The 26,816-nt window shown below is 43.5% G+C and overlaps 1 protein-coding gene across 8 annotated transcripts in view; it reads left to right on the top strand.

Moving 5' to 3' along the window:
- The window catches only part of Ntrk3 (neurotrophic receptor tyrosine kinase 3), a 387,384-nt gene that overhangs the window by 95,424 nt on the left and 265,144 nt on the right, over window positions 1–26,816 (top strand). For all 8 annotated transcript variants that reach the window (XM_063287704.1, NM_019248.2, NM_001270655.1 and 5 more), the window contains 5 exons: window positions 7,849–7,917; window positions 23,282–23,439; window positions 24,497–24,639; window positions 25,029–25,170; window positions 25,619–25,915. In XM_063287704.1, the coding sequence (XP_063143774.1) occupies window positions 7,849–7,917; window positions 23,282–23,439; window positions 24,497–24,639; window positions 25,029–25,170; window positions 25,619–25,915 (809 nt within the window). The remainder of the gene's footprint in view (window positions 1–7,848; window positions 7,918–23,281; window positions 23,440–24,496; window positions 24,640–25,028; window positions 25,171–25,618; window positions 25,916–26,816) is intronic.

The raw sequence follows: 26,816 nt of genomic DNA, 5'->3' as shown, positions 1-26,816 counted from the left end.
TCACACCCTTCACCACCTCCACAAAGTCCCCTTTGTTTGGAAATGAACAGTGTGTGTGTGTGTGTGTGTGTGTGTGTGTGTGTGTGTGTGTGTGTGTGACAGATTCTGAACGTGGGTATCTTTGGAAGTCTATTATCCTGCTTAGAATATGGCCATAGGCAACACAAAGACAGCAGGAATGGCTGCTTTCCAATAAAACTGCAAAAAATAGGCTGCCAGCCTGCTGGCTGGGGCTTTCGAATCTCAGTCTAGAATTGTGTTCACTAAGTATGTGATGAGGGCATCTTTTTTTTGTTTTTGGTGGATGTGCTATAGAGAAGGGTCTGTGGTCCAATAAGTTTGAGAGACTCAGTAAGCTAGGTGCTTCTCTCGGTTAAGGCCCTGGGAAGTTCTGTCATAAATATGCCTCTTGGATTTTCTGCAGTAGAGTGATTTGTCAAATATTATGATACCCCCATCCCCCATAATACTGATGAGCATACTAGACACTTAGATGCTCAGAGACCCACCCTTGGAAACCCTGACCTAGCCCAGCAGAGGGCAATTGAGAGAAAGCTGCCTCCAGTCTCCTGATGTAAGGTCAAGACTCCAGGCACGTCACTTGAGATTTGATTAGAGAAAGCATTTTGGCTTCATTAAAGTTCATTAAATGAGCCATCCAGTGTAATTTAGCTGAATAAAAATGGCTCAGATGGCTTTAACCCCCACCCCCTTTTACAACAATTTAATTGAGGCAAAAGCAAATATATCAGTGACGTAGAAAAATATTTCTTGGCCTTGAAGAGGAAGATTGGGCATCAGCATCTCTTGTCTTGTCATGGGCTCTGGATTTTAAGGGGGTAAGTTGTTCGGTCTCCTCAGTACTATCATTAGGTCCTGGTGATGAGACCCCTCCCCCTAAAGCTCCCCATCACTCTCAGTGAATAGAAGTCAAGACCAGGAGGTGTGAAGTCCTGGCTCTTAAGCAAGTGGTCGGTAGAATGTCAGCTCTTTCTCTCATAATTCTTTCCTGTTCAGGAATCTCTATATATGGTTTGGTGTGGCAGCAGGAGATTCTCCTTATTAGACTTTTCTCCTTGTGTTTTCAGTATTGTCAAAGGAATTCCAGTGTGCTGTGTCAGGGGACCCGGATGCCCTGGTCTGAATGTCGGTGCTCCACAGATTCATCTGTCGAGCTCCTCATCTCTAAGGTGATGGTTAGGAGGGACACCTTCAGGATGAGATTAGGTCCTAAGGGTGGAGCCGTCAATAGTAGATATCAACAAAATATGGCATATCAAATAGCAGCCCCCCATATTAAGGCTGAAAAGGCAAGCCAGTATGAGGAAAAGGGTCCCAAAACCAGGTAAAAGAGTCTGAGACCCCTGCTCCCACTGTTAGGAGTTCTACAAGAAGACCAAGCTATATAACTATTACATATATGCACTCCTTTATGTGGGGAGTGTGTGGGGAGAACAAGACAAAGGGGGCAGACAGAGAGCTGAGAAGGTGTTAGATCTTAAGGAAGGGAGAGACAAGTCTTTCAAAAACCGTCTCAGTGCAAGAAATAACTAGGTTTGCCTCGTGATGTTTCCAAATGGCAAGCCTCAGACTAGGAGCTGTGGGATTGGGAGGGGGTTTCTGGGTAGTACAGCTGAGTGCACAGAAAGCTCGTGATGCATAGAGGGGATGTCCTTCAGTAGCTGCAGAATGAATCCTCCAGGAAAATCCAGCAGCAGTGGAATTTGTCTTGGGAATGTGAGTTGAAAATCTTTCTGGTGCTCTGTTTTTCTATCTCACTAATCTCTTGCAGGAGGAGGTTGGGGTATACCTAGGGGCTTAACAAATGGACCAATAGAAGATTGGATATTAGCAATTGGAACTTGTCTGGAGGCTGGTTCATGTGTGACCATGCATATACAGCATGAGGAATGACAGAAAACCATGCCTTGGAGTCCTTCCCAGGCTATAGTGGGCTGTTCAAATTGGTTGTCAGGCCCTTGGGTCAAATGAAAGGGCTGAAGATGTGTGCATTAGTTTTCTAGGCCTACTATGACACAACACCACAGCTCAAGTGGCTTCTGCATTTATTTCTTTACAGATCTGGAGGCTGAGGGTCCAAGTTAAGGGTATTGCCAGGTTTGATTTCTTTCAAGGCCTCACGTTTTACTTTGTTGGTGGTTATATTCTCCCCTTGTCTCTCCATGCTCTGTCTTCTGAGCACTTCAATGTCCATAAAGACATGAGTCAAGTTGAATTATGACCAACCCTAGTGGACACCTATAGTCTTAGTCACTGTTCTACAGGCCTTAGTTCCAATAGTATTGACATTCTCAGGATTCCAACATGGAAATTTGTAGGGCAGCACCATTTTCTCCCATGACCATAGAAGTCCAAACCTATGTTAGAGTGGCTGAGGTGATGCTGAGGTGGAGTCAGCATCTTGGAATTGGAAAGGGAGCCAGCCGACAGAGGCATCTGTCAGGTTGATGTGAGTGGGGATGGCTGACTGGTTTTCCAGGTTAGTGGTGCATGGGTAGAATAGAATGGTTTAAAGCATGAGGAAGACCTTTCCTCAGCCATTCCTGACACAACAGAATAGTAAGACATACTGCCCATGGAGTCTGCTTCTGCTAGAAGAACTGTTGCTTCTTAAAATTTGTCCTGTTCTTAGTCCAGGAAGTACATCGATCTCTGTCTTCAGGACCTCCACTGATGGATCCTATTGTCCCCCTTTCTAGTCTCAGTGTCTGAGTTAAAGGCCATGGGAGAGCTCTTCTGGTTGGTTTCTCCTGACAGTAGGATCCATCTTGCTGACCCTTTTATCAGCTAATAGGACTCCTAGGCTAGAGGGTAATTATCAGTCATAGGGCTCCACTCCTGCTAAATAAAGATGGGCTCTCCCCTTAGGATGGTCCAAGAACTGCTTTACTAGAGGACTTGTCTACCATAAAGAGTTGCAGATTGCCCCAGAAGATCCCTGTTTTCTGCATAGTTAGGGGAAGGAAGGCCATCTCAGCCCTGTCTCTCCACAGGGTCCAGAGTGTGGCCATATGCGTTCTATCTTTGCTTCCAAAGTTTCCATCATCCCTATTCATTGCCTCTGGACCACAGAGTCTGGCTGGGAGGAAGCCAGCTATGCAGAACAAAATTAATGACTTTGTTTGGGAGTCTCTCAGATGTGTGTGTGTGTGTGTGTGTGTGTGTGTGTGTGTGTGTGTGTGTGTGAAAGAGAGAGAGAGAGAGAGAGAGAGAGAGAGAGAGAGAGAGAGAGAGAGAGAGAGGAGAGGATATTCTGATTTGGGAAAGTGTTTGATGCCTCATCTCATAAAATCTCACTCACCAAATTAATTTGATGATCAGGTGTCTCAGATGCTGGCCATTGACCCAAGCAAAAGTCAGAGGCAGATGACAATGGATTTGCTAGGGAGGAGGCACCACGAGGAGGCTGCCCTGGGGCTTGGAGGCAGGGTGACTCTTAATTAAACTCTTGTCTGATGAACAGCATAACCAGAGCATCAATAACTGCTGACAGATGGATCCAGGTGAGGTGTCAGCAAGGAGGAAAACTGGGGCAGTGAGTTTTGTCCATCTGGATGCTAATGCCCACCAACACCCCAGACTTCCATTTTCCCATCTATTCTGCGTCATGAGAATATATAAATGCTCTAGAGAGCAGGATAGCCAGAGGATGGCACACCCTGCTTGTGCTTTTGAAGTGTATGGTTATCTTTGGGCCTGGGTATTTCTTTTGTGCATCTAGGGCAGTGCTCTGGTTATAGCTGCACAGGTTAGACACTGCACTTTCCTTAGGACTTGTGTGGCAGTGTCTTTGTGTATGGAAATGTGTGTGAGGGTGTATGTGTGTGTGGACAGTGTATGAGAAAAGCAGTGGCCACTCTATAATGTGCTTTAGAAATCTGAAGGACCTTTCCTCCAGATGGAGCTGGATGGGTGGAGGAGGAGTGGGATGGAGATGAAGCCACACCCCTGTGGAAGAACAAAAGCTCATTCCTCTTCACTAGCTGTCCCGGGCCCCCAGCTGTCTTTCCCATGTAATAAGGAGGGGGGATAATGCTATTTCTTATTCTTTATTTGCGCAGAGTGCCTATGATTTTCTTTCTTTCAGAATCCAATTTTCTCTTGACATTTCTGTCTGTTGTAGCAAAGCATGACCTTTTGTAAGAGGACATGGCTGGCAGCCTGCTTTCTGCCTGGGGCTCCCTGGAACTCCTGGCAGGCTCTCTGCCAGTTCCTTTCTCAGAAAGGAGTTAGTGTACCTGGGCCAGTCCTACCTCTAGGGTGGCTTATTCTTATCAGAAACCTCTATGGTTACTGGTCTTGCTTTATCAGGAGCCTGTGCTGTTAGGCTCAGCGAGCACTGGGTCCCTACAGGCTGCCAGTCCTTAGCTTCTGCAACATAGCTTGTGTTCAGTGGAGCTCTGGAGAAAAGCAAGGGATGTAAAGGTGCAGGCTGGGAATCTTTCCAAAGTTCTGCCAGGATTCCCTTGTGAATTTGGAAGTTTGGGGCTTGTTTATTTGTGTGTGTGTGTGTGTGTGTGTGTGTGTGTGTGTGTGCACGTACATATAGGAGAAGGCCAGAAGTCAGCTTTGGGTGTCTTATCTTAGGAGCCTTATGCACTAGTTGTATATTAGCTGAATAGCAGGCTCCAGTCATCTACCTATTCTACCTCCTAGTGCTTGGGTTACAAACTTGTTCTGCCCTACCTGGCTTTCGATGTGTATTCTGGGACTCCACCTCAAGTCCTCATGCTTGCAAAACAAATATTTTACTGACTGAGCTATTTCCTCAGTCCCGCTGTTCAAGTTTTATACCCAAGGATGCTATGTTTATTGTGCATAGACAATAAGCAGGAGAAACAGAGATGGTAATAATGCTTCTACCTGGGAGATCCAAGCACTCAGACTTCTTATGTCACACAGGCTAATAGCAATCGTGTCCTACAGACTGTTACTGGAACCTGTGGCCTTTGATCTCAGCTTCTGTGCTCCAAGACTACTGGTTATGTTTGGGTAGTGACTCTCTGGGAATTTTCTGGACCAATTGCTGCATTCCTCTTTGGGGAGCTTGCCCTGGGGTTACTTTAAATGATATTGATACAGTTCTTGTGTAATCCATGTTTTCTTCATAAGTAGACAGAGGTAGAAACTTGTAGGAGCAAGCCACAGGGACTTTGGAAAGCAGAACATGATGATTTTCATGTCCTGAGATGTGCGGGACTTCTTGGGCTCATTGGGTCTTCCTGGAGAGCTCTGTGGGCTCAGAGTCAGGGAAGAGAACAGAGCAGCAGACTTTCGAGCTATCTACAAGGGGTCTCTGTCCTTTCTACAGCAGTCTTCTCAACCCTCAGCATTGGGTTGCATTACCAACAGCATCCTAAAAATCTCAGAAAAGTTAATAAGTTTAGGATAGTGTAAGTTCCAGCCATCTTATCACAAGTAGCTTCTGCGGGTGCCCTGTTCCTTAACTCTTCTTCTGATTGAATATATGTTTTTGTTTCATACTTAGTACATTCTCAGGTCTGTGGGTCTCAGTACAAACCCATTTTTCTGATAGACTATCTGATTTCATTCTCTAGGTGTCTAACAGACATCTCAAGCTTAATGTTCACAAGGAGCAGGAACTCTTGTCAATACCTTAACTTTTATTGATAGATGTTACTTGCAAAAAAATGATGGGTTTATTTTGACATTTTTATACATGCAGGTAACATATGAATTGATTATATCCATCTGCCATTGCCTTCTCTTAAGTTTCTCTCCTCTGTTATCTGATCCAAGAGGATAATTTTGGTCCCACTGCTCAAATGTGATCTGTTAGTTAGCTTCCTCATTTAACTAAATGCCTCTCTAGTCACCAGTGGATTCATGACTTTCTTTGTTGTGTGACAAAAGACTTGACATAAAAACTTAGGGGAGAATATTTTGGCTCATGATCTCAGAGAGTCCATGGTTTCTTCATCTCATATCCTAAAGTACTGCATCATGGTGGTGTGTGGAAGGCTGTTCAACTCTTGGTAAACAGGAGGCAGACAAATCTGCAAGAAGGGGCCAGAGGTAATACGCATTCCTAGTTTCCTACCTCTTGCAGGTAGGTTCCACCTTCTAATGTGTTTATGAATTCTCAAGTAGTGTCACCAGCTGGAGAAGAAGCACTCAAAAGATGTGCCTTTGGAGACCATTTCATTTTCAAACCATAACATCCACCACTCAATTCACTGTCTTTTACCAGGGCAAGCTGCATGTTCTGATGACTCTTCAGCACTTACCTTCAACCTCTCCTCATTGCTCTTCTCTTCTCTTCTCTTCTCTTCTCTTCTCTTCTCTTCTCTTCTCTTCTCTTCTCTTCTCTTCTCTTCTCTTCTCTTCTCTTCTCTTCTCTTCTCCCCTCCCCTCTCCTCTCCTCTTCTCCTCTTCTCTCTGCTCTGCTCTACTCTTCCCTCTCCCCCCTTCTCCCTCCTCTCCTTTCACATTTCCCTTCCTTTTTCTCATTTTCTTGCTTAGAAGTTAGTTGAGGTCCCCTAACTAGCCTGTCACCTTCATGTCTTAGTCTCCCATTTAAAAAGAAGAGGTATTTAGTTAACAACACATTACCCCTAAGAGTCACCCGATACTTCCTATTGTTCTTTGGAGCAATACCAGTCTCTTCCCAAGGCCTGTAGATGTGGCATGGATCCCTGGCTTGCTTATCCATAGTGAGTCTCCTCTGTACTGTCATTTCTGGATGGGTGTCTTCCTGGGTTTCAGCTCTTTCTCATTATTTCTTTTGCCAGGTCCAAGTTACCTTATCCCAGCACCCAAATGAAGTAGTCCTTCTCCCAATTACTCATGTCACTTTGTATATACTCTGCTTTCTACTTACTAAGAACCTTCTATCTTTCCATCTTTCTTGTCAACGGCCTACCCTTCAAGCCTCAGCATAGCCTATATTTGTCTCTACAGCAAGTAGAAGTCATCTAAACATAAGTGTACATGAAAGCATGTGTGTATGTGTGTGTGTCTTTGTGTGTGTGCACACATGTGCATGCATGTAAATAGGAGTCTGTGTTTGCCTTGTTACCTATGTGTTTAATAGATACAAATATGCATGTGTTCCTGTGGGTATGGATATTTATCTAGATGGAATCATCACTGCATCTGTTCCCATCAGCAGAGGAGTACATTGTTCCTGGGTTGCCACTTCATTTCTCGAGGTGTCTAACTACTGCCTTTAAGGGTTATTGTCACATCAAAAGTTGTTTGTTGAGTCTGGCAAAGTAATAACTGTGGACGTGTTTCTTCTTTTATTCAGAAGACTAATGGCTGCTCCCTTCCCCTGTACATCCTAATGAGAACAATTAAATAGCCATTAGGAGAAGAGATGTGTGAACAAAAGGCTGATGTCTTGATCTCTCGAATGGGCATGTGTTCTGGGGGAGGGGCAGGTAAGAAGAATTTATAAGAAGCCTGAGGATTTCCTGCCTGTGTGGATGTAAAAGATATTGTGAGCTTGACTATTCACAGAACTATTGTCTAGAGAAGTTTGCTTCAAACAATCTTTGAGCATTTATAAAAGGGCAATATGGAGGAGTAACCAAGAGAACCATGTTGTTTGTTGGATGTCTAAAACCCTACCCTTTATAAAAGCTTTAGTGTCCTCTTCACAGCTGCCCTGTGGTCTCAACTATTAGCAGAAACACCATTAGCAATGTATATCATGGTACATAATGATAGCTACATTGGGTAGACATTAGAGTGAAGAAAAAGAAGCAGAGTAGAGACTGCCTCCAGATGCCAAGTTCTCCATCAAGGGCATTCCTGATGCTAGATCTGTCCTTTAACTATCCCTTTTATTTGTCAATTTTGCAGAAACTTGTCAAGTAACCGGCTCACCACACTCTCCTGGCAGCTCTTCCAGACGCTGAGTCTTCGGGAATTGTAAGTTCGGAATGGAAGACTCTGTCCAGGTGGCAGAGTGCTGGTAATGGTTGGGTGGGAAGGATCAAGAGTATCAAGAATTGGAGCTACCTGGTGGCTGGGCTGTTTGGGTTGGGTGGCATTGAGCATACCATGTTCAGGGACAGTGACCTACCCCATCTCTGAACTTGACTTCTGATGCTGTTGCTAGGCACACGCTGTTTCAAAAAGACTCAATCTCATCTTTTGTTAGCATTTAGTTTTGTGATCTTCAGGTAATTAGCAGTAGCAGTTTTAATATTTATAATAATAAGGATCTCAATTTCTAATAAACATTTGCTGTACACAACTTTGTAGCTTTACCAGATATGCTTTTGCTTATATGAGCTTAGATTTACCACAAGAGTCGTGGGAGGCAGGTTTCCTTCTTTTGCATCTTGTGAACTCTGAGCCTTAGACACTTACTCGAGAATCAATTACAGTTGCATTGAGAAGGACTCAGATAACTGATACTTGAATATGGCCTTCCAGCTTCAGACTGTATAGCCTTTACAGTGCTTATGATTTCCTGTCAACTTATTTGGCTTGCCGTCTAGGCATCGTGATCGTGGGAGAGGGCATTTATTTATTTTATCTGTGTGTGGACTGCTTAGCTCTGCTGCATTCCAAGGCTGATCAGTGCACTCCTACCCTAGCCAGCCATTTTGTGCAAACAGATGTTGGCTGGATGAGTGAAAATTCGTGACCACTGCTGGGGAAAATAACTCATGTTGCTGTGTGAGTCATCAGGGTCATCTCTGTGCATGAAGGACAGTGTATTATGTTGAGGGAATAAATCAAGGAATAAATTGAAATGGAATTGAGGCATGGATGGAGTTAGGGAGTCTGAGTTTTAGAGACACTGCTCATGTGTTCCTTTTTACTTGGTGACTCAGATCCAAATTCTCTGACTGTGAGCACAGTGTTTACCAGGAAGCAATGACCTTGGACCATGACCTTGGACCTCTGCCTTGGCTACAGGCCTTTCACCTTCTTCTCTTTCTACCTGCCAGTTATAACCTTGGTTTTTTTCAGACCAGCTGACAGAAATGAGACCATTTACATCCAGTAACACATTACCCCTGACAACTTTGCATATAATCTTTGTTCCCATAGCTTGATTGCTTACATGATATTTTCCAAAGCCATTTCAGGGAAGGATAGCAAGAGGTTATCACTTTGAAGGTGTTGCTAACTGGAACTTGTAGTCATCTCAGTACGTAGAAAGTAAAAATAGAAGGACCAACAGTTTTAGTGTATCCTGAGTTACGTAAGTTACAGGCTAATCAGTTTGGACAACACAATGAGATCTAGTCTTTAAAAAGAGGACAATATTAGTGTATATTGTTTTCCTTTCTTAGAATTGTGTGACACACACACACACACAGACACACACACAGACACACACACACACAGACACACACACACACAGACACACACACACACACACACACACACACACACACACACACACACACACACACTCCCTAGCCAAGGTACTGCTCTGATATTCTGGTATGAGCACCAGTAGGCCCAATGATCAGAGTTCATAGTCCCATTTGGTCCCAATGGTCAGAGTTTCATTTGGTTGAGATTTAGGGATACCAATAACATCTCCTACAATAGCTAGAGGAAGGTAAACAAAATCTTGGTTATAAAACATTCTTCCAAACATACTATGTCATAGACCTCTAATGTTGGGGCTGTTGTACTTGGTGTGTTCTATTCATTTCCTCCTTGAGCTAGATGTAACTTGATGGAAGATCTCAGGGGTAAATTGGTATGGCCACTATAATTATTGCCATCACTAATTTCCACATTACTCCTTTGTGCCAGGCACTGTGCCAAGGACCCTATTAAATTATGTATGCTTTTTAATAGAATTTAATCCTTAGGACAATTCTGTAAGGTAGGAATTTTCACTTGCATTGGAGGACACTGAGTTGCTTAGGAAGGAAAGACTCTTGTTTCAGGTCAACTATTAGACAAATTTTGTGGGCAGACTGAAAGCCTGGACCCATGCTTAACTGTCCCACACTGCTCGTCTGCCTCTTTTATACTCTGCAACAAGTGTGTGCCATGACTTTCTGCTAGGTTTCCTTCTGTATCAGTTACATATTTCATTGTCATGGCGCGGATAAGTTATAAATTTCCTCTTTCAGACCATTGGGTAAAAGGACTGATGAGACACAAGGTAAGAGAGGATGGGTTTGTTTTAGTTTACAATTGAGAGGACATAGCCCAGCATGGTAAGCAAGGCATGACAGCAGGAGCATGGGGGCAGCTCCTGAAGTCAGGGATCAAAGAGATGAACACTGATGCCCTCCTTACTGTCTCCTTTGTATTCAGCCTGAGATTCTAACCTATGTAATGGTACTGAACACATTTAGGGCATGTCTTTCCCCCCTCCATTAACCCAATCTATAAGCTCCTTCACAGATATACTCAGAGGTATGCCTCTTGGGTGATTCTGAATCCAGCCAAATTACAAATGATGAAGAAGGTAATAGGTATTTTTCTATTTCTGAAATAAAACACCATGAGCAGTGCAACTTATAAAATGAAGGGTTTATTTGGGGCTTATGGCTCCAGTGGGATAGGAGTCCATCACCAAAGTGGCATGGAGCATGCATGCATGCAGGCAGGCAGGCATGGCACTTGAGTAACAGCAGGGAGCTCACATCCTAAACCAAAAGCAGGAAGCAGAGAGAACACACTGGGGGTGGTAGTGGGCTTTTGAAACCTTAATCCTGCCTCAAGACACATCTCTCCCTACAAAGCCACATGTCCCAACTCTTCTCAAAGAGTCACCATCTGGGCACCAAGTTTTTAAATGCCTGAGACTCATAGGGGGCACCTCGTTCAAACCAACACAAAGCATAATGACCTCAAACTGATTGGGGGCAGAAGGCCTGTCTTTCCTGAATCTAGTTCTTCTAGGATCCCGGGCCCTTCACATAGGGGAGGGCAGAGACAGCACTCCTCAAGAAGATGTCAGGGTCTGCTAAAGGCTGAATTATTGAGAAAATGTTCAGTGTTCTTTCTAAGAAATCGTTGGATGTGAAATCAATTGTGTGCTGCCCCGGTGACCTGCTTCATGGGGATTTAGAAACAGTTGTTCTGTGGATATATATTTAAAGAAAATGTCACATTTCTCCCAGAGGATCATGGGATTCTGCATTCATCTTTGCCCAGGATCAATATACCGGTGAGCTAGCTGTAACTTAGGGAGGAATGAAGACATTCCTGGCAGTGTGAGTCAGTGTATGAGTACCATCATGTCCAAACAGTATTTTATTTCTGTCATAGTGTTAAATCGGAAAAAAAAATTGTAGTGGTGGATGAAGAAGCCCCCCTCTAAGGAATGATCACCCTGGTAGGGGGTCTATTTTTTGAGAAAGACTTGAATGCTGAGAGTGGAAATTTTATCTTTGGGCTGAAGGGGACTGCACATTGGCTCTTAGCTGTGACTATGATTAAAATCCAAACAATTGCATTTCCTGGCAAATGGAAGAGGGGGTAGGGTTTTCTTGTCTGATTTCTTGATTAGTCCACATGGCACCATCTGCCATGAACCATCTAGACCGCCAAGGTCTGCTTGATGGCGCCTGTGGGATAGAGTTTGGGGATGTGTCCGGTGTTTTCAGAGAGTGTTAGCCTTGTAGGAGAGGATATCCAGGAGAGTCATGAGCCAGCTGTGAGGCTTCCAGTGAGCATCTGCAGAAACAGACAGGGTAAACTATTTCTTAACATGTTTCCTTCTACCATGAAGGCTCCTTTGAGGGTCTTTGCCAGGCCTCAAACAACTTCTCTCTTACAACACAATTCTTGATGTCACAGTTAGTGGTGTAGTTGACAGCGTTGAGGCTCCTCATTAGAGGGGCTGAGTATGCATTTCCATTGAGAAAGGAGAAGAAAAACACTGAGCAATGAGTAAATACAAGGCCCTGTCTCATCCTTGAAGAATAACTCCTATGGGAGTTATTTTAACCTGTTTTGCAAATGAGGGATTCAAGGCTGAGCCAAGTCAAGTAAGTAACTAGACCAGGTCACATGGCTGGTGAATTGGTGATCTGGAGACTGATACTATGATTTAGGATGGCCACCACCTGAAGCCATTGTTTCCAAAAATCATTTTCTTTCACCTCTAACCCAGTGCCATACTCTGAATGCTCAGCTTGTCCTCCCAGGAACCAAGATGGCTGGCACCCCTGATTGGCAAACCCCAAATCACCAAATCACTTCAATTGGCAAACCCCAAATCACCAAATCACTTCAGAGTTCTTGCTTTGTGCCAGGACCTTTCTTGTACTCTTATTTTTGGGAGATTGGAGGAGGACCTTTGGCAAGCACCTGATTAAGTCTTCCACCAGCTCAGGACGTGCCCTTCTTACGGAGCTAACTGAGTATATTCTGAACTTTACTTCAGAGTAGCCGACAGTATTTCAGTGGTAGATATGGTGGAATCTGGCTTGGCATTGTACTGTGCTCAGGAGTTTCTGACTACTATCTCCCTGCCCTGAAACTAGAATGGTCTGTTCTAAAATCAGAGCAGGATCTGAGAGATTGTTTTAGAGCTAAAGGATGAATAAAGAAGAAAAATGTTTGGGTTCTGAATCCCATGGTACAATTTAGGCAATGGTAAGAGGAGCCAGAGGTCATCAGCCCCCAACATAGAAACCCTCCAGAAACCCTTAGGACCATCGATGCATCTTGAGCAGGCTTCTCTTAATACCCCACAGACATGGAGCAGACATGATTAAAATAGATTGGAATATTTCATTTTCTTAAAGCTAAGTGATAATTACCTCTGTTGTAATTTGCAGATTTAATCGACTTGGTAAAACACCCACTCAGTGTTGAAGAAGGTTGGGCTGACCCTGGCATTGTTCTCCCTCCCAGCCTTGACTCTGATCACTCTGAAAGCCCTCAGACAAGACACCCGTCCAAGGAACTCCATCACTAACTCTATTGCTATTGTGGTAGTTTTGGCTTCTTTGTGATTCCCTTTCAACTCACAAAGCATGTAGACACGTATTAGTGCTAAAGAGAAACTATGTGGAACACATTCATTCCCACTTACAGCTTTTAAAGTTGAGTCTTGGAGGATTTTTTTTGGCAGTACCATTTCTGATACATGCCTTATTAAGTCCCTGTAAATCTGGTGTCTTCAAAATGATGGAAACGTTTTTGTTCATCATTCTGACGCCATAATAAGTCTGAGTTAGGGTGTCGCCAGAGTCCCTCTACTTTCAAAGGTTCTGGGGTTTAAGCCCTCTCTGACATTGCCAGATACTGGTTGCTCCGGGTGCTTTCGGGTTTGTGGTAGCATCCCTGGTACCAGCTTCCTTATGGTTGGCATCCATACCTCCTTGCTCTTCAGCCTCCTCTGGACCCAATCCAAAGATACCATCAGTTCTTGAAGGTCTGTTTAAGAACTACCCCCAAATCTGAATGATCTCAATCCTTTATCTTTACCTTGATACTCATGGATCCCGGGGTTTGGACGTAGATAGATATCTCTAGAAGGCACAGTTCAAGCCATTACTCAGGATAACTGAGCTAACTCAACTTGCATCTCTCTCTTTTTTTTTTTTTTTTTTTTTTGGTTCTTTTTTTTCGGGGCTGGGGACCGAACCCAGGGCCTTGAGCTTCCTAGGCAAGCGCTCTACCACTGAGCTAAATCCCCAACCCCAACTTGCATCTCTTATTTATGCACTTTAACACAGTCTATTAGCTTGAGGAGGCCTTGGCTATACCCTTTGTCTGGTTGACAGTGGCCTTGTCCCTGCTCATGTGGGTCTCCTCCCTCTTTTGTACAACCTGGACCCAGAATTGTACCTGGCAGGGCTGATGGTATGAAGGGGAGAAGGTAACCACCCTAATGATGACCAAAGGGCAATCAATGTTTTCTGAACAGAGTCATGGCCTTGGCTGTTCCTGCAAAGCATTCTTTTGTGACTGTGCCTGAATGAGGCTGAGTTCATCTGTGGGAACTCCCCAGGGCCCTGTGATTAGGCCGTGGGCCATCTTGAGGCCAGGGTTGGGCACCAGTAAACTGTGCCCTGAAGCAGTTGCTGCTGTATTATTCATGAAGCCCCTTGCATTATTGATGGAGCACAGAGCAGGGCTCTAAACTGAACAAGTCTGCCCCAGCAGCTATGGTTGAGACTTCTCTGCTGAGCTTGGATTGCGTGGGAGAAAGGAAGCACAATGTCCAGCTTAGAATTAGGACTTTTATGTCTCTCTTTTGTCAATCTCATCTTGTCTGGGTATAAAGGTGATTATGTATTGGATCCATGGAATGTGCAGGGTGCTACAGTTTGGAACTTAAACTGTATTTTGCTAGGATGTCTTCCTCAGAGGAGGAGCCATCCCACTTGCCCCAATGTCCCCTGTTCCTGAGCAGTTCCTAACAGGCTCTGGTGAACAGCCAGGCACCAGATCTTTAGGTACATCCCTTCTGCTGGACCAGGCTACATAAGTAAAGCCCAGGAGAGAAAGGATGGAGGAAATGAGCTGTTACTGAGCCAGTGCCTGGCACATCCCAGGCAGCTCAGTTGACTCTTCTGCCAGCCTCAGGATACTTTGGCATGGTCTGCCTTTTGGGCCACTGAGATGCTGGGTTGTGTCCTTCCATGGAGTCCAACAAGAGTTTGGACTGTATTATGGTCTATGTGGCTTGAGGCAATACTGCTTAATTTCCTCACTTGTCTGGTCTTTTCAATGCAGTTAAATAATTTGTATTTTTACATCTATTTAATAATGAATAGCTGTATCTTGTCAGGCAAGCAGCTGGGGAAATCCAGGCTGACCTGATTCAGTTTGCACACCTTAGAGCATCTGGACTCTCAATGCCATTCAGTGGGGTTACCAGGCCTTTCTCCAGTTCTCTGCATGGGGAACCCAAATCATTCCTTTCAAAAGGCTGCCCTTTTCTACATTGATTGGACACTGATCTTGATCTTCTGCTCTCCTAAGGATGCCTTTAGGATCAGATGTCCCTGCCTCTCCTACACTGCTTCCCTGGAGAAGGTTAAATGAAATACATGTGTAGGACACTATGGCAAGAATAATAGAAATACTACTCTCTCTCTCTCTCTCTCTCTCTCTCTCTCTCTCTCTCTCTCTCTCTGTGTGTGTGTGTGTGTGTGTGTGTGTGCAAATGCACACTGTGAGTGCTGAAGCCTAGAGGTCAGCCAGTCAGTCCTCAGGTATCAGTCACTTGTTTTGTGGGACTGAGTCTTTAATTGTCCAGGACACTAACTACTAATTACACTTCAGAGCTTCTGATTCTGCCATCCCACTGCTAGCCTTATGAGTGTTCACCTGATCTTTTTACGTGGATTCTAGGGTCTCAAACTCAGATTCTCCTGGTCACACAAGATGCATCTGACACAGCCCCACACTTGGTGCTTTCTCTATTTCTCTTTTATGTTTTTCTCTACTGTCTCATTTCTTAGCCATATTGACAACATCTTACATAGCTCTTAGAGCATCCCCCTCAAGGCTTTCTGATTCACCATCCTTTCCTTCTCCAGGACCTTGACCACTTGCTCCCCTGCCTGCCTTTCTCTCTATTTCTTCTCTTTCTTTCTTCCTTCCTTTCTTCCTTTCTTCCTTCCTTCCTTCCTTTCTTTCTTTCTTCCTTTCTTTCTTTCTTTCTTTCTTTCTTTCTTTCTTTCTATTTCTTCTCTCTCTCCTTCCTTCTTTCTTTACTTTTCTTTCTTTCCTTTTTTGACTTTTTGTTTTTCTTTCTAATTAATTAATTAATAATTTATTTATTCACTTTATATCCCAATATCAGCCTCCCTCTTCCCAGTACTTCCTCATACCTATCCTCCACTATTTTTTCCTCTCTCTTTCTTTGAGAAGGGGTCCCTGAATACCATACACACACACACACACACACACACACACACACACACACACACACACACCCTGACTATCCTGCCCTGACTTTCATTCCTGCTGTAGTCCATCTCTCCCTGTCTACTCATGCTTTCTCCTCTGCTTTCAACCCAACATTTCTTCTGCTGGTTACTTCCCACCCCCTGGAGACCAACAGCCCATCTTTCATAGCACATTTCCTTCCTCTTCACTCTTTCTTCCCCTCTGCCTTCTACTCTGTCCTTTCCTTCTATTCCAGCAACACATCAAAGTGTGCCTTGCTATTTGTGTTGTCTTCAAAACACTTGTCTCTTGCCCTAATTATTGTCTTTGTACTCTAGTGTCTTAAATGGTGGGCAATGGAAACCTGTGGCAGAGTTCCCATGATCCTCTCAGGTGAAGGTAGGAGATGAGGTGATGTTTACTTTCATCCAGGTCCCTGAGGTATCTTTTGTCTTTTCCACTCTTATCTTCTCCTGAGGGGACAGTGGAGCTTTTCAGAGACTGCATGGAGTGGAAGTAGCATGGCTTTGATGACCATAGAGTCTGTGGTAATGCATTGTGGTACTGTACATTTTCATCAGTTTCAATTTATTTATTTATATGTTTAAAGAATATTTTAAACATTATGTTAAATTAAATTATAAGTTAAATATTACATTAAATATTAAATTAAAATATAATCACATCATTTTCTTCTTCCTCTTTCATTCTTCCATCACTTCCCATGATCCCTTCTCACTCCTAAAGTTTTGTTATGTGTATATGGTTTCAGGTCCAACTACTCTATATTGTGTAAACAATTGTGAGGGATGGAGTTTATCTCTAGGAGAGACTGATTCTCCCTCCCTCAATAGTCATTAGTTGCCTGCAGTTTTTTGTCTTGAAATTGGACCTGGTAAAGCTTTGTCCCTTTGCATTAGCATACATATTGACATTGTTAATGTTCAGGTCTTTTTTTGGTAGCCATTTATGGGAGACACTACCTCAGTACAGACTTCTTGTCCTCTGGTTCTTACAGTTGTTCTTCCCCCTCTTCCTCAGGGGGTCTTAGGTGTAAGAGTCAGGTTGTAGAGTTGTCCCTCCATCATCCATTGATTTTTACATTGTGTCTGGTTGTAGTTTCCTGGGATGGTCTCTGTTTGCTGTAAAGAGAAGCTTCTTTGGTGAGAGTGGAAAGCTACATTTATCTGTAGGTATAAGGATAAGTTTTAGACTATAGTTAGAAATTAGGCTGGTCTAATAAGAGTAGTAGATTCTCTCCTAAGATTTGTCACCTGGCTGATTCCAGGGAGTTGCCTAGGTTTCTTGGGCCAGGCATGGTTTCCCCCATTGGGTGGGTGGGCCTTAAGTCCAACAGACAGGTGCTGCTTGTGACCAACACAAGTGTAGCTATTGCACTGTTAGAGATATTTTAGGGATATCTCGATATGCTGATCATTGTTGTGATTGATAGGCATCACAGCTATATAGGATTATTGATTGAGTTCCTCCTCTGGTAACTTGCATAATACTTTTTGGTATTATGGAAGACACATTGAAGGAAGGAGGCTTTCAGTCTAGATCAGTAGTTCTCAACCTACTGCTGCAGTCTTTTAATACTGTACCTCATGTGGTGATCCCCAACCATAAAGTTATTTTCTTGTTACTTCATAACTGTAATTTTGTTATTGTTATGAATTATAATGTGAAATGTGTAATATGAAATGTAAACATATGATATACAAGATATCTGGAATGTGACCCTCAAAGGGGTCATGACCCTCCCACTCAAAGGGGTCTTGGTCCACAGGTTGAGAACTGCTGGATTAGATCTAGTTCCAGTCTTCCAAATCCTGTGCCCTAAGTGTGTGGTGTCTTCTTCAGTAGGGGCTAACCTTCAACTTCTGAAGGCAACCAAAGTTAACGGCAATAGTCCACATTATTTAGGGACTCACAATTCAAATGGGATTTCTTATGCCTGGTATTAGGGTTTTTTGTTAGGTCATCTGTAGTTTTTGTGGGAGCCTTGTCAGCACAAGTGTCACAACTTTGTTTAATTCATAAGTATTATTTTTGATAGCTATAAAATATACCCTGAGGTCTTATCAAACAACCTTGGGGTTATTTGTCTCTCTCGTCTCTTTCTCCTTTTGTATTGACTTCACTATGCCCTTCCAGTTACAACCTCTTCTCCATTTCTACTGCCCCCTTTCAGATCACTTGTATTCTGTGATTTCCCTTAAGCTCTCCCCTTCCACCCTACAATGTAAAAGTCCTTTTATATTTCCTGCTTTCTTCATTTACTTCATGTTGTATACCCACTCCTAAAGATTCAGAACTAGGCAGCTTTTGTCTTTTTGGGTCTAGGTCACTCATTCAATATGATCTTTTATAGATTCCTCAGTTTACTTGCAAATTTCAGTTTCATTTTTCTTTCCAGCTGACTGGTGTTCTGTTGTATTTACACACCACATTTACATTATCCACTCATTTATTGAAAGACAGTTAGACTATTTCCATTCCTTACCTCCTGAGCAGCTTTAAACATGGCTTTGAACATCTGTGGAGATGGATATTGAGTCCTTTGGGCTTATGACAAGGATGGTATAGCTGGGTCACATGATAATTTGTTTTTAGCTTTTTGACGATTTGCTATACTAATTTCCAGAGTGTTGTTATCTGCTGTTATTCTCACCAACAATGGACAAGGGCTTTCCTAACCTACATCCCCCTAGCAACAGTAGATGAGGTTCCCCTTCCCTACATCCCCACTAGCATTTGTTGTCAATAGTTTTACTGATGTTAGCCATTCTGACTTTCTGAGTGTGGGAGACAAAAACAACATGGTCACATCAGAAGATGCAGAAACTACCTTTAATAAAATCCAGTATGCTTTCATGACAAAAATCATAGAGTAGAACATACCTCAACAAAATACTGTGTATGACAAATCCACAGTTAGCACTATCCTAAGAAGGACTTGGAACATTCCCATTTGAATCAAGAACGAGATGGCTGTCCACTACTCCCACTCCCTTCCAACATACTGCTCAAATCATTAGCAGCAATAATAAAGCAAGAGGAAGAAATGAAAGGGATACAAATAGGAGAAGACATCAAATTATCCCAATTTGCAGATGATTTGATATTGTATATGAGTTCCAGGAAACTTTTGAGAAGCAAGAAAAACAATTATAGCAAAGTGGCAATATAAAAAAAAATCAACTTATAAAAACCAATAGCCTTTCCATATACCAACCACAAACATTCTGGAAAAGAGATCATAGACACATTTGAAATCACGGTATTCTTGGATAATAAAATACCTTGAATGTAACACAACCAAGGAGGTGAAAGAACTCGTCAATGAAAACTTCTGATGTATGAAGAGATGAGAGGGATGCTGGGAAATGGTGAAACAGCCTATGTTCATGGTTCAGTACAATTATTATTGTGAAAATGACTATCTTCCAAAAAGCAATTTACAGTTTCTATGCAATTCCAACTCAAATACCCATAGCATTCTTCACAGGACTAGAAAAAAATATCCTAAAATTTACGTGGAATCAGAATAGACCCTGGATAACCAAAGCAATTCTGAGCAAAAGAAATGATCCTGAGGGATGGCTATTGCAGATTACAAGGTATATTACAGAGTTATAGCAATACAAACAATGTGGTACTAGAATTAAAAGAGACATGTAGACCAATAGAACAAAACAGATAACCCAAATATGAATACTTGTAAGACTATGCCTATCTGATTTTTGACAAAGAGGCAAAAAACACAAATTGGAGAAAAGGCAGCATCTTCAACAAATGGTGCTGGGAAAACTTCCATTCCATATGCAGAAGAATGAATTTATAATCATGTCTATCACCCTGCAGAAATATCATCTCCAACTGGATCACAGATCTCATTTTGAAACCTGAAATGTTGTAAATTCTGCTAGAAATAAAAACCATAGGTAGTAGCCTACGTGATATTGGTGTAGGAAGGGACTTTTTTGACTCCATTAGCCAAGAAATTAAGGCCAACAACTGACAATAGGATTTCATAAAACCAAAAACCTTTTAAACAGGCAAGGAATTGAATCAATGAAGTGAAATAGAAACCCAGAGAGGGGGAGATAATGTTCTCCAGTTTTAATGTGAACAGGATTTATGAGAACAAAAGTTCAGGAACATAGGGCCAGCCCTACTAACCAGTCTAGCTGATGCTTGTGTGTAAGTTAGAGAAGATGCCCTTATCAGCAGTGATAATGGCTCCATTCCAGAGCACGAGGTCTGAGTCAGCCTTGCATTGACTGGATTCTTTGAGAAATGCACAAACTGCAGGGTCCATGGTGACCCTGAATTTATAAAACATCGTAACCAATGGCCCAAGCTTTAGTTCTTAGCTCCAGTAATTTCCTTACTGCTCTGTGGACAAATTCCAAATGTCCCAGTGTGCTGGTAAACTCCTCCACCACCTCTACTTCCCCCTCAGGCACTCCTTGACCTGAACACTGTGCCCTGGTTAAACTTTGCTTTCCTTGATGGCTTTCTTCTACCTGTTCCCTTAGTTTTCTTGGCAAGAGCTCTAGAAGTCAGAGCAACAGTGTGGCTGGCCCACTGGGCTCTGCAGCATTTTCCCAGGGAAGGGGCAATGGGAAGTCTAATGATAGAGGTTTATGTGAGAAGCTCGATCATGAAGCATGCATCTTAACTCCTCATATTATTATCTTTCTCACTGATGTTATCAAATAATTCACAAAAGCATCTGAAAGAGGAGTTTATATGTGCTTATGGTGACTTGAGGGTACATTCCATCATGGTGGTGAGTTTATGATGATCAGAGCACAAGACAGCTTGCTGGTCTCATTGCATCCACAGTTAGAAGCCGAGACAAGTGGTGATATCAGCTTGCTTTCTCTTTATAACGTAGTTCAGGATCTCTCAGTCTACGGGATGGTTTCATCCACATTCAGGGCACGTCTTCCCATTTTCATTTTGGCCCTTTACACGCAGAGGTGTGTCTCCATGGTGTTTATAAATCCAGTCATCAAGCTGACAGGGATGATTAACCATTACACCCTTCAGACTTGGATGGACTTCCCTATTTGTGCAGGGACAATATCGGCTACCTGTTGGGATTGCTGGGAAAAGCAGATGCCCAGGAAAGGATGGGTCTCTTTCCATTCCCTTTGTCTGAAAGATCCTGAAGAACAAGGAGAAGTCATGGATGCTCTCAGGCTAAGAGGATGATAAGCTGTGTGGCTGTTTGTACATCCCACTGTGCTGTCCTCGTCATCAGGAACATGGTTCTTCTCTCTGAACCCCACTCCTTTCCTGCAAGCTGACAAATGCTGATGCTTGCCTAACTATTTTAGAACTTGCCAGTTGTCAAAAATACCCAGTGCTTAAAAAGTACGCAGTGACCCAAGTGCCTTTCCTCCAGGTGCCAACAGATCGATCCCCTCAATAGACCAGAGAGAGAATCATGTTCCCCTAATGGCCCTGGCATTCAGATTCAGCCTGTGCTCTTTAAGAGTTTGGGGGATTGATTAGCACTGTTCATCACTCTCATAATACCCCAGCAGAGGAGGATGTGACTTTTTCTAAATTACAAGGAGAATCTGTGCAGAACAAGGGCTTTGAACTTGACTCTTCCCTATCAACCATTCCTCTTCACTGGGGTGAATGCTCCCAGAGGACAAGGACTTCCCTATTCACCTCTCTATTAATAGCATTCAACTACAGCCAGATACTAAACAGGTGCTCATTAAGGAGTCATTGAATTCATGAAGGAATAAAACTGGTCCCACATGGGCTTGGAATCTATCTTGGAAATAGCTAATTACCTATTCCCCTAGTGAACATGTGTTTGGGGAGCAGTCTTAGGTACTGTGGAAATAGTGAGCACAAAACAGGTTACATCTCTAGCCTCAATAGAGCTTATTTTTTTTAATCTGGGAGGACAAAAAAACACCAAACCAATATGAACATTTAAGGTGTTATGACATAGTAATAAATTCTAGACTGGAGAATGTAGCTAGCGAGGGGTTGAACATTATCAGGACAGGATTATAGTGTCTTTGGTCTAGATGGTGGACAGAGAATGCTCTACAGTTTCTGAATGAAGTCAGGGGAACCCATCTTACAGATATGTTGGGAGAGTTTGGCAGGCAAGCAAGACAGCAAGTGCAAAAAATTCCAAGGCAGGTCCAAACCAGTCGCACTAGTGATCTAATAAGCATCAAGGTCACTGTGGCTGGATAGGATCAGGGGGGTGAAGGAGGAAGTGATGTCACAAGATGATGGAGAAGCATAGGCTGAGTATGACTTTACTGATGACAAGGTAGCAGATGACATTGCGGAAGGTGATGGGGGAACCCACGGTTCATGGGGCTTCAAATTTCAATGCAGTTGGAAGCCACAGGAAGGTTTTAAGGAGATGAACGTTTCAGTTTAACACATGTAAAAGAGTCTCTTTGCCCAGTGACCTCAGTGAGATAGTTTTTTTTAGTGGAATTATTGCTTTTGAAACTAAGTAAGTTCATGAACTTAATACTATTTATTATTTTATTCTTTTGTGATATTAATCAACCTCCTCTTTCTTTTACTGTTATTAATATTTTATTTTAATTGCAAGCATGTGTGTGTGTGCATGTGTGTGTGTGTGTGTATGTGTGTGCACGAGATGCATGAGTATGTGTGTATATGTGGACATAAGTGTATGTGAGCATGCATGTGCACCTGTGTGTGGAGTACAGAAGCTCCAGTTGAATATTTTCCTTGGTTGAATCTGGAGCTCACCAGTTCCAGTTATTCTGACTAGCTACCTTGTTCAAGGAACCCTGCGTCTGTCTCCTGAGTGCTGGGATTATAGGTGGGGTCATGCCCACTTGGCATTTGCAGCATTTTATAGGTCTAGGGACCCAATCTCCTAACCTCATGTTTGGATGGCAAGCACTTTATCAGCTGAGCTACCTCCCCAGTCTCCTTCCCTTCTGATTTTTTTAATTTTAATTTTTTTACTGCTGTATAGTCATTACACACAGTGAAGGGTTCCATTAAGGTGATATATTTCAAGTGTAACAGGTTTTTGACTCCAGATGATCTTCTCTCTCTCCTTATTCCCCAAACTGCTTTCCTACTCCCATTTCTTCCTTCACCTTTCTTCTGTCTTCATGCCAGTCTATCTGTCCCTGTCTCTCTGTCTGTCTTATCTCTCTTTAACCCTGTCTCTGTCTCTATCTGCCTCTGTCTCTCTGTCTGCCTCTGTCTCTCTGTCTCTCTGTCTCTCTCTCTCTCATAGTTTTTATGCATCTATATGAAGTCTAGGATTCCTGAATGAGAGGAAACATGATGCTCATTATCTGAATCTGGCTTATTTCATGGAGGAGCAGCAAGGGCCCATTGACCTCAGCCCTGGGAGGGAGCTGGGTCATCCACCGTTCAGGGATTCCTTCCCCTCTCTTCTTGCCCACAGGAGACTGGAGCAGAACTTCTTCAACTGCAGCTGTGACATCCGCTGGATGCAGCTGTGGCAGGAACAGGGGGAGGCACGGCTGGACAGCCAGAGCCTCTACTGCATCAGTGCTGATGGCTCCCAACTCCCCCTCTTCCGCATGAACATCAGTCAGTGTGGTGAGTGAGCATCAGCACTGCCTGGTCCGGCCAGCATCCCACACACCCTGGAGAAGGGGTTGTGCCTCAGACTGGCCTGCCAGAGCCTCTTTGCCAGCTGTCTCCAGTCTTGACCTCTGCAGTGGGTGTAAATGAGACTGAACTTTTCCCTTCATTTCTGTCTTGAGTCAGATGTGGGAAGGGTAGTCCTAGGAAGAAAGGCAGCAAGGACTCCATGTGCTTTTCTTAGCTGATCAGATTCCCTTTCTCTCTGAGTCGCCTGTCAATCAAACATGAAGAAGCATGCTTTACTGTGCAGCCTCTAGACTTACTATATTGGGAGATTCTGAGGTGTTTTCTAGAGCATCAGCTTCTAGACTAGAGAATGGAATCCCTAGTTCTTGTGGGAACCGGACACACACCAATTTGTAAAACAGTACCCTAAGTCGGTTGAAACTATAAGTTTGGTTGCTAGAATGGCATTCCATGAACAGGTGCCCCATCAGACTCTGCTATGTAGGAGCATCCCGCTGGATGTACTTCAGTTCTTAGTCTCTGGAGTGGGAGTTGTCAATCAGCTGGGGGTGGGGTTATAGTTAGTACTTTTCACATTGATCTGACTGACAAGAGCGATTGAAAGACAGTAGAATTTATTTTGGCCCACATTTTGAGGGTACATCTCATTATGGTGAGGAAGGCAATTTGAGGCAGTTGGCTACTTTGCGTCCAGAGTCGGGATCAGAGAGAAAGATGAATGTTGGTGCTCGGCTGTTTCTCCTGTTTGTTTAGATCAAACAATAGATCCTATAGGCACGCCCTATCCCATAGAATGGTGTCTGCCCACTGTGGTTAATTTATTCTCTCAGGCATGCTTAGAGGCGTCCCTGGGTGATTTTTTGAGCTTGTCAAACTGATATTAACCATCATAAGGGTCTAGCATGATCTCAGGGAAGTTGTGCTAGCTGTGCCAAGCATTGTCATTGGGCAAGGCAAGAAGCGCCACTGTCTGCCTGGAGGCAGAGCTCCTCTGTATGCTGTCACCTGACAGTTCATCTCCTTCTCCCTTCTGTCCTCCCAGATCTCCCTGAGATCAGTGTGAGTCACGTGAACCTGACTGTCCGAGAAGGAGACAATGCTGTAATCACTTGTAATGGCTCTGGCTCTCCTTTGCCTGATGTGGACTGGATAGTCACCGGACTGCAGTCCATCAATACTCATCAGGTAGGTATCCTATAACCAGATACAACAGGAGTTAAGGAACAAGTATCCCTTAAGTATAAGGAAGAGGGGGAAATTGTGATCCTGTTCCTCTGGGAAGAAACACAGATACTCAGATTCTATGGAGATGTAAGTTTCTTGCCAGTTTGATCTTTGTTGTGCTACTCAACCTTCTGTGCTTTTTTTTTTTTTTTTACAAAAAACACTCAATTTTTCTATTTAGCACCCATTATTAATATGAGGATTACCCAAATTACAAAGAATCTTGAAAGTGTGTTTTTTGAAGGTAGATTTCATTCATGCTTTACTTCTTCCTGAAGGTGTTAGGGGTTAGAAAAGGAAGCCATTCTTGTGTAAATGGTTGGTTATTGTCTTCTGATTGGGGTTTTCAGACCAATCTGAACTGGACCAATGTACATGCCATCAACTTGACCCTGGTGAATGTGACGAGCGAAGACAATGGTTTCACCCTGACGTGCATTGCAGAGAACGTGGTGGGCATGAGCAATGCCAGCGTTGCTCTCACTGTCTACTGTAAGTGCATGCCATCATGGAAGCCAGAGAGGTACCAGAAGGAGGCTGGGATGGGGCAGATCTATTGCTAGGGCTGATCTAGAGCCCTGGCCCTGGTCTTTCAAGAAGGACAGAAAGACAAATCTGAAAGATACAGCCAAGAAAATTTCCTTCCCTAAGTGGAAGGTTTACCTCTCCACTTCTAATTTCAAAAATCTCTTAGGTTGGCCCATTTTACCCTTGGCATCTGTGAAAGGTCTCCATCTCAGGAGGGGAGCTTCAGCTAAGTAGATCCAGGGAGCTTAGATGAAGACACATTTTTCCTGTCTATTGGCTGGTGGTGGGAACTCTGGTTCACTCAGGCTTTTCAGAACAAAGTGAGAAGTGGGATCCCCATCCTACTTCCTAGAAGGTTCTTCAATACATAGAAGAATGTGTGTCCTCGATATCAGCTTGCTTTTCCCCACAGACCCTCCACGTGTGGTGAGCTTGGTGGAGCCTGAGGTACGCCTGGAACATTGCATTGAGTTTGTGGTGCGTGGCAACCCGACACCCACGCTGCATTGGCTGTACAATGGACAGCCACTGAGGGAATCCAAGATCATTCATATGGACTACTACCAGGAGGGTGAAGTCTCAGAGGGCTGCCTGCTCTTCAACAAGCCCACCCACTACAACAATGGCAACTACACCCTCATTGCTAAGAATGCCCTGGGCACAGCCAACCAGACCATCAACGGCCACTTCCTTAAGGAGCCCTTTCCAGGTGAGGCATGTACACATCTCCTCTGGAAGCTGAGGGATGGGGAAGGTAGTTTGAAAGAATGAACAACACTGATCCCTAGTTACCTAAATACCTGGGCTTACACTGGGTCAAGGAGAGCCACTATCTACATCTTGTGATAACTAGGATGGTCCCCATTTTCCATGGCTAACACAGCAAACTCCAGGATCTCCCAGAAAAACCTGTTGTGAATAGAAAGATGTTCTATATTATAGTAGAGAAATCCAGGACTTTAGAGATGAACAATATGGTAGAGAATCTTGACCCAGTGTCTTTACTTACCTGAGAATGTTATGCAGGGCTTGAGAGTATACTTTTATGAAACCTCAATTTTCTCAGCTGTGAAATGGACACAAGTGGCAGTGCATTGCTCCACCAAGAGTTTTACGGCTTCTGAGTGAGTTAAAATGCAGGTTTGGTAGGTGATGCTGATTCAGTAGGTCTCCATCACTGTTGATCAGAGTCAACCTTATGTTTAACAGATTGCTGTCTTAAACCTCAGCTGCAAGGCTTGCCTTAGACCTGGCCTCTGGGGCTGGGCTCTTTTCTGTTCTTGTTCCGTGGTAACTTAATGGAGAAGTAGGTGATGCTCCCAGATTCTGATGGTATAAGTATCACAGTGACTGGAGCCAATAGTTGCAGTAATGGAAGACCTCTGAACCTGGAGAGATGATTCTCCTCTTTCATCGTGTCCAAATGCCTTCCTGAAGTTGGAGGAGAAGAAAAGTCCAAACGGGCTTAAAGAGAGTGGCTGCTTCAATGTTTCACGATGGGTTATGCAGCTGATAAGTTTCTGCCCTTGTGACTGTGTTTCTTTGGTCTGCTATGAACAGACTAGGAGACTTCCTGATCTTCAATCCTCAGAAGTCAGAGGTTCTAAAGG

This window comes from Rattus norvegicus, chromosome 1 (assembly GCF_036323735.1).
Source record: "Rattus norvegicus strain BN/NHsdMcwi chromosome 1, GRCr8, whole genome shotgun sequence".
Lineage (NCBI taxonomy): Eukaryota > Metazoa > Chordata > Mammalia > Rodentia > Muridae > Rattus > Rattus norvegicus.
This window is presented reverse-complemented; position numbering and strand designations above follow the sequence as displayed.